This window comes from Danio rerio, chromosome 19, assembly GCF_052040795.2.
Source record: "Danio rerio strain M-AB ecotype USA chromosome 19, GRCz13ab, whole genome shotgun sequence".
Taxonomy (NCBI): Eukaryota; Metazoa; Chordata; class Actinopteri; order Cypriniformes; family Danionidae; genus Danio; species Danio rerio.
The window spans coordinates 15,440,555-15,448,571 of record NC_141039.2 but is presented as its reverse complement, the minus strand read 5'-3'; the positions used below and the strand labels follow the sequence as shown (position 1 = coordinate 15,448,571).

At 36.3% G+C, this 8,017-nt stretch overlaps 1 protein-coding gene across 1 annotated transcript in view; it reads right to left on the bottom strand.

The window, feature by feature from the left end:
* Nucleotides 1-1,995: 1,995 nt before the first annotated feature.
* LOC147832500 (uncharacterized) overlaps nt 1,996-8,017 on the bottom strand; it is a 44,941-nt gene continuing 38,919 nt past the window's right edge. Inside the window, exons 5-6 of the mRNA XM_087296156.1 lie at nt 4,784-4,864; nt 1,996-4,700 (exon numbers count right to left, since the gene is read on the bottom strand). Of these exons, the coding sequence (XP_087152282.1) occupies nt 4,687-4,700; nt 4,784-4,864 (95 nt within the window). The 3' untranslated portion in view covers nt 1,996-4,686. The remainder of the gene's footprint in view (nt 4,701-4,783; nt 4,865-8,017) is intronic.

The window sequence follows — 8,017 nt, the reverse complement described above, 5'->3', positions numbered from 1 at the left end:
GCCGGAGTTTAGACCGGGTTAGTTTTGGTCTAGTGAAAAATCTATTATAGTTTCTCAAAATAGCAACGTGCCAGCGGTCCGCCTCAGAATGCCTTCCTTTTTAGACCAGAACGACTATGGGCGCACAAATGAGCGCTAATGCATTTGCTATTTAAACAGCGTAGCGCAACGCCTCAAAACGACTCTTGCAAAGACCATAGGCCACACTGCGCCGGGTGTATGATAGGGCCCTAAAACTACCCACAGTTCTGTCAAACTTCCATCAGTATAACCAATATGACCACCTGCTTGCTCAGGAAGTGTGCATTACAACCATGGAGACATTTGTGAGAGATGATTCAGAACAATACTGGATCTGGAATACAAATTAGCTGATTTTAAGGTCCTGTGGAATATGATTGTGCCTGCTGCAGCCATAGTACGGCAGCAACATTTTAATACACATTTTAGTCTTAGTAGAGTCATGATCTGAATAATAAAATGATCAAAGCTCTTTAGTAATTTTTGAGTAAGATGCAAAAGGTTTGTTTCCACTGAAAATTCTTACCCCAAGCAAAGCTTTTTTGTTTTCTGTTGTTATCAAGGGATATGCCACATTATAAAATGCAAGCAGTGTAGCAAGGCACTGAGCATAGATTTTACACTTCGGTGGACACGTGTCCTAATGATCTAATCCAATCCAATGATCTATGTTAAGCTAAGCTAAAGGGGCTCCTACCAGACAAAACTCAACTGTTTAACTTAATGGGAGTTGTAAACGTTGGAGAAAAAGTGGAGTGTAAAAAGTGGTGTGTTCCTTTAATGAGACACATGATGTCATTTAAGGGCCAGCAATGACTTCTGGCTACAAAAAAGCTGCTTATTTTGCAATAGTTGTTATTAATAAAAATGTATTGCAATCAATGTCAATAAAGTGATCATATATGGTTCCTTGACTGAAAAAGAGTTAAAGCATGTGTATGAAAAAGCTTCTGTGTTCCTGTTGGTCCACATCTCACAGGTGTAAATGAACCCAATGTGGGGGACTGAAAAATCTTTTCTGTCAGGATGTCATAAAGCCTCTTCGTCACAGCCTTTTAGTCACGGTGTCAGTGTCTTGATAACAGTTGTCCTCTACGAAACACAGTGAGTCCCAATGTCAATGCCAAAAACTGAGCTGATCTGCCATCAATCAACCTGATCTAACAAGAAAATATAACAGTTTTTACAAACTGCCATGAGATACTGATGGAATCATTACATGTAAACCATGAGCTTATTCAGTTTGTGACATTTTGGATCAATATGCAGGGGTGTGTACTTGACAACCAATGGTGAAGTAAAATACAAACATTTGGGGCCCTATCATACACCTGGTGCAATAAGGCGCAAAACGTGTTTGACACGATGTGTTGTTATTTTCAGTTCATGTTTTTGCACCACATTGTTTAAATAGCAAATCCATTTGTGCCAGTTTGTGGACTCATGGGTGTGCTGATCTAGAAAGGAGGTGTGTTAAGGTGCATTGTTGGCGCGTTGCTATTTTGAGGAACTAAAATAGACTGCCCCAAAAAAATTGACCAGCTAAAGTCCAGCGCACAGCACGTTAGTTATGTGCTCATGCAGATTCAAACACTTATGCCCAACGCTTAGTACACACAGGATGTGCAGCACTACACAAATATCTTTACATATGAAAAAAAGGATTAAAATGTTACAAAATGTGTTATTTTCTACATAAATATAAAAAACACTGCCTTCATGTCTTCATGTCAGGGGGCTTTTTTTTTTCAATTTATTCATGACTATTTGCATTTGTAAAATGTTATTATTAATAGCAGTATTATTCATTATATGCATATGAGTTTAGATTTGTCCACCTGTCGGGTTGTGGAGACATCTGTATCACCATATGGGCAGGGCCAGACGGAATCTGCGGACATTTTTTGCTATTTCTGCGGAGAATTTTGGTAAAAATCTGCGGATTTCTGCTGAATTATTTTGGGAGTATCCAGCGGAGTATCATAACTAAAACTTTAATATATTAAATAAAAAGTACTAAATTACTGAATAAAAATTGAATAAATCCAAATTTACACATTTACTCAAGTAAACAGAATTAATGATGGGCTAAAAATCTGCAGAAATCTGCGGAATTCTGCGGAAAATCTGCGGAATTCTGCGCGCACAGATTCCGTGTGGGCCTACATATGGGGCATAAAAATAAGACGTGTGTTTGGATATAACTTAGTTTTTTTTTAAACACACTTCGGTATTATTGTTCCTTTATTCGTTTCCTGGAAATTAGAACTGAATTTAGAAATAGTTTTAAAAACAAATCTTTGCGCTTAACAAACAAAATTAAAGATGTAGGCTAATGGATGGATGCTTAGTGAAGTGCGTACAACACTGTTTCTTTATCCACGAAAGTATAGGAGTAAAGAAAAGAGTAAACTAAAGCCTGGTTTATACTTCTGCATCAAGTGATCGGTGTGACCCAGCATTCATACTTCTGTGCGCTGTTTCTGTTGCTCTGCAATACACTTCTGAAACGCTAGCTGGCAGTGAGGTGTTTATGTTCCTCTGTTTCCAGTTTCTTTGCTGGTGTTTTGTTTTTTCATCTTTTTTCTAACTCTTCTTTAATGTACAACTGGTTCAAACTCGCTCATTTTGAGGCAGGAACCGGCAGACGTGCAACAAAACAAAAACTTTCCATCCAGAGCTCCTTCATGGGACTCCACACTTGTGGTCAGTCGCTCCATCGGGCTGCGGCGTTGCGACGTGTAGTTACATTTTTTGAGAGGTGCGCGTCAGCAACGCCGATTGCCACAGCGAGGTCTATGTGTCCACTCATAGGCTACAACGTAGCATACTGGTGCGCTTGACGCAGAAGTGTAAGTCAGCTTTAAGAGTCTGACTCTTAAAGGAATGGGAGATGAGACTCTAATTGGTTTAATGCATGTTATGCTCAAAATACATAAAAACTCTTTAAGAGAATAAGCACAACCCTGTTGCACCATGCGCCACAGCGCAGAATGTATTTTTCCATCCTTAAAATAGCAAAAGTGGATTCGGACATGCCCTTAATGCTTTTGTGCCATGCGCTTTAGACTTTGCGCCTAGATCATTAAAACAGAGCCTGTAATGTTTTTCTACAAAGTAACATCGACAACTACTGGTCTATACTGTGGAATACAGGTTGTTAACTTTATAAAATACATGCTTTATTTCAGTGCTTCTCAACTTGTGGGGAACATTTTCAGTGGGTCGCGGAGTATGTGGTCAAAAAAAACAACAAGAGTTAAATTTTTAACCTAATTTGCTCATTCCAGGCTTTTATTTTGACATGCGCACGCGACAACCATACCGACTACTTTCCCGAGAAACACGTACATGATCTGCGAATAAGCAATCACTTTGGCATTGACGTAGAAAGCATCACGTTGCCGAGCAACAAAGAGAATCACCTGTTGGAGCTGTCATGTGATTAACACTAAAAAAGAAATTTAGTAAAGTAAGCCTCTCCTAGTTTTGGTGCCACAAAGTGCTTTATGAGTATCTGTCCCTTGCCACTCGTGCGATCAAATCCATCCTACCATTCAGCACTACATTTTTGTGTAAATGTGGCTTCACTTCCTTGGTGCAGCTTAAGTCAAAGCAAAGGAACAGGTTGAACATAGAGCGTGATCTTCGGGTAGCACTGTACCATACACCCCAGACTTTAAAACTGTTATCAGGAGTGAAGCACATCCTCAGTTATCTGCTTCTCAAATTACTGTTAAGTGAAACAGATGTTTATGATTGCTGTCATATTAGATGGAAAAATGGTTATGATTATTTTAATCATTTTACTGTAATTTGCTGGTTTGTTCTGTTCAACAGGATCAGTGTTAATGTTTTATGAACAGTTCAGTTTAATTTATGGTAACTGAACCTGAACCTTAACCACTGTACTGTATTACAGTATTTTTTGTTTTTACTTTATAATATTTCTATAATTTGATACATTTTGTTAAGTGACAGCAATAAAACATTGTTTATTTGTAAGTCTTGGTGATTTTCTTATGATTTATCTGTCACTACTTGTGTATGTTAACAAATAAATACAAATAAATTATAATTCCTAAAATTATATTTTAGTTCCTACAAATTGGGGCTTGATGACCATGTCAAACTGTGGGTCCAATGGCCAAACCAGTTGAGAACCACTGCTTTATTTTATTCTTTTGTGATTTTTATTAAAATATCAGGAGAGTTTCATGTCATCCATACTCAGGTTAGATATGTAGGTCACTAAAAACCTTAAAAGTCAGCCCGATCTCACAAGTAAACGTAATTATTTTACGCATTGTTAAAAAAGTTGCTAATTCATTCGAATTCATGTTTCATAACATTAGTATGGAAACAAACCAAACATCAAACTTTTGAACCTACCTCTCATTGTGGGTTGAGCAAATCATGCTTAAAATGCACCAATGATCACACAAATGAATACTAATTTGCCACCAAAAATCTAAAAGTTACGAATTGCCACAAGATTGTGTTGGAAAATTAAATGTTGACTGGTAAAACATCCAAGCATTTAATGGTTAAAGAAAAGCTTTGATTCATTTCAATTGTGCACTTTTTAAACAGATGTTTATTTCTACTTTTATTTCATTTAATTTTACAAAACATCTATAGACACCGGAGAAAATCCTGGCACAGTCACGCATTAACACCTGAAAAATAAAACACAAAAAATATTTATATGACATATTTATTTGTCCTGTATCTCTGCCAAATAAAGAATAAACTGACTCACTTTTCAGAAGCTTCACCTCTATTTCCAGCACGTCTGTACAGGTTGACTGTGTGGTCCAGCGCAGGGACAGCTGGGGTTTCTCTGCAAGAAATGGCACACTTTAGGCATGACCCTAAAGTCGCAGACTGAACTCTCCAACACCACCCACCAGTCAACTGTGAAAACAACCCGTGCTGCGGCTCTGCAGGGGGTCTGAATCCTCCTGAGAGCCTGGAGGTTTTTGGGGAAGTTTGTGTGGATTTTTGCCCTCAGGAAAGGCTGGAAAAGCTGAAGCCTGAGACGGAGATTCTGCTTTCTAATTTACCTGATTGAAATAGTGATGAAAGCACTGTACTGTGATTAACACTAGCACACCCATACCTCCAAAATGTTATAAAGATTGTTTAAAGAATTACACTCAAGCTCACTTCTCCTAACATAAAGCTTCCCTTGCAAAACAAAAAAGTTTACTTCAGCATACTTGTAAAAATAGTACATATTACAGAAATACTGCTTTATATACTGTAAATTGAACTGAATGTAAGGATTTCCGATAATTGCATGCTAATTGCGATTACGTGAAAATGTATTACTTTACATTTATATTAAATGCAAGCAGATGAACCTTAGATGGTTTTTAACCCATTGAAGTGGGACATAATTACATCTTTGTATGTCATTTTATAATTACTTCAATCGTCTTTGAAATAAAGTCTACTTATAAATGTTCTGAATAACATCATTTCATTTCTATTAAAACTTTTTATTATACATTTAAACATAAATGTGCCACATATTTATAATGACGCATTTGTGATACTGAGGCTACATTTTAGTACTTCAAACAACCCACTACAGTTAAAAGGATAATAACGCATTTGTGTTTTAGAGGGGCAGTTCAACCCAATAGGAAAATTAGCTCACAATTTATTCTGGTTTTAAACCTTTTTGTGTTTCTTACTTCTGTTAAACACCCAAAAAGATTTGAAGTTTTCTTCAAAATATATTATTTTGTGTTGAACAGAAGCAAGAAACTCAAATAGATCTTAAACAAGTGAAGGATGAGTAAAGAATGACAGAGATTTAATTCACTCTAATATAAAACTCCTTATTTAAATGAGTTTAATCAACACAATTTCTGATTTTTTTCTGAATTGTTTCATGTTCAATCCACTTAAATCCACTTAAAAAAAAAAAAAGATTAACTTAATTTAAAGGGCACATATGATCAAAGTGTGTCCACACCACAGTCATACTGGAATGATATAAGCACTCTGAGTCTCTTTAAAAAAAATTCTGAAGTTAAAAATAGGATCCAAATCCTTACCATTTTGAAGCCTATCGCATTATAAAATGTGGTTTCCCCGCCCACCGAAATGGATTAACAGCCGTGTATTAACATGTCTCCACAGTAACACATATAATCATATCCATGAGAAAGAATGTGCTCAAAGCAACTGGGATTACAAGATCTGTTCAGCTCTCTGTGGTTATCAGCACCTCAGTAATGAGTTTTACAAGTTTATGTTTTTTAAACTCTGCATGTTTTTAATAAAGACAGTAAAATCACTACGCAATTCTTCACCAAAGCTGCATGTCAGTACAATTATAAAAGAAGATGTTTCAATACCAGTTTGTGGACTCAAATCAGGTTTATTTTGTACATTAACTTAACGGATATTTATCATGTAGATTGGCGGCTGTTTATCAAAAATAACAGATGTCTATCTTTTTAGAGTCTCTATAGAACGTTTCTGAATGTCCTCAGTTTCATACACTCTAAAAAGTTCTATAGACCTGTCTTTTGCAATAAATAATGACTTACATTTTACACTGAACTCTGTCCAAAATATATCGATTTTTTTTATTTTATATTAGATTTTTTTTTAATATATTGAAATTATATTTTATTCTGTTAAAATAAATACTTATAATATTTGACTGCAAATCGTCTTTGCCTTTCTCATCTTCACAAACCTCCCCACAGTATGTACAGTGCATAATAGCCTTGGTTGAAAAAGCCACAGCAGCACACAGGCAAGCAATGATGAAAATAAACTGCCTGCATCAAAAAGGCACTCAAATTGTGCAATGACAAGAATTAATTTAGATGGCGCAACCAAACACATAAAAATGAAAGTAACAGGCACGATTTTAAAAAATTGGGAAGTAGAAAGTACAGATATTTGTGTAAAAACGTAAGAATTAAAAGAAAAACGTGGTCAGTAAAATAAGGAGTTGAGTAAAGTACCGATACCAGAAAAATCTACTTAATACAGTAGCAAAGTATTTGTGCGTTGTTACTTCCCATCTCTGTCTGTTCGTCTGTGTGTGCGAGCACATGCACACTTGTGAAATTTATTACAACATTGTGTGTGACTCATCGTTGCAGAAAGGCTTGAATTAACTCCACAAAAAATACATCAAATATCTATTGGGAAGTTCTTACTGTAGCAAGGGAGATCTGCTTCATTCTTGTCTGTCACTGTGCTGCTTATGCGTGAGACGCATCAGGAGAATGCAACACCCAATAGAGTAATAGTGAGCAATCTCCATGGCTCTGACACTTACTTGTGAACGTGGGCAGGGAGAACTAGCTCATTTACATTAAAGGCACAGGCAACAAAAACAGCTACAGTGTCCTAACAGCTCAAATCTTCAATATGCAAAAAGGTAAAAAATAGAGGTATTTTAAGCTGAAACTGAACAGACACATTCTAGAGACACAAAAGACTTGAAATTTTGAAAGAGGGGTAAAATAGGTGCCTTTTCAACAGATTGTTTTGGAACAAAAGGAGTTGTGTGGAACCCATAATTTTTACAGTGGTATTGGGGGAACTAGCAATTTAAAGAACTGATCAACCATGATATAAAATGAAATTAAACAACCAGCTGATTAGTTGATTCATTGGATGATAATATGTTGGTTTGATAATTTTAAAACAAAATCAGGCAAAAAAAAAGTTCAGAAGATCAAAACAGTTTGCAAAACTTCCCAGAAATGTTTGTTTTAGTTTGTAAACGCCTTCACACAATGCAATGGGTAACTACAGTTCCTAAATCTTATTTTAAACACATAGGGCTCTATTTTGTCGGTCCATGCGCAGAGCGCAAAACGCAGGGCGCAAACACTTTCAGGGCGTGTCAGGACGCATTTTTGCTAATTTAAGGACGGGAAATCTGCCTTGCGCCGTGGCGCATGGTCTAAAAGGGTTAAGTTTATTTTCTTAATGAGTTATAGGTGTGTTTTGAGAA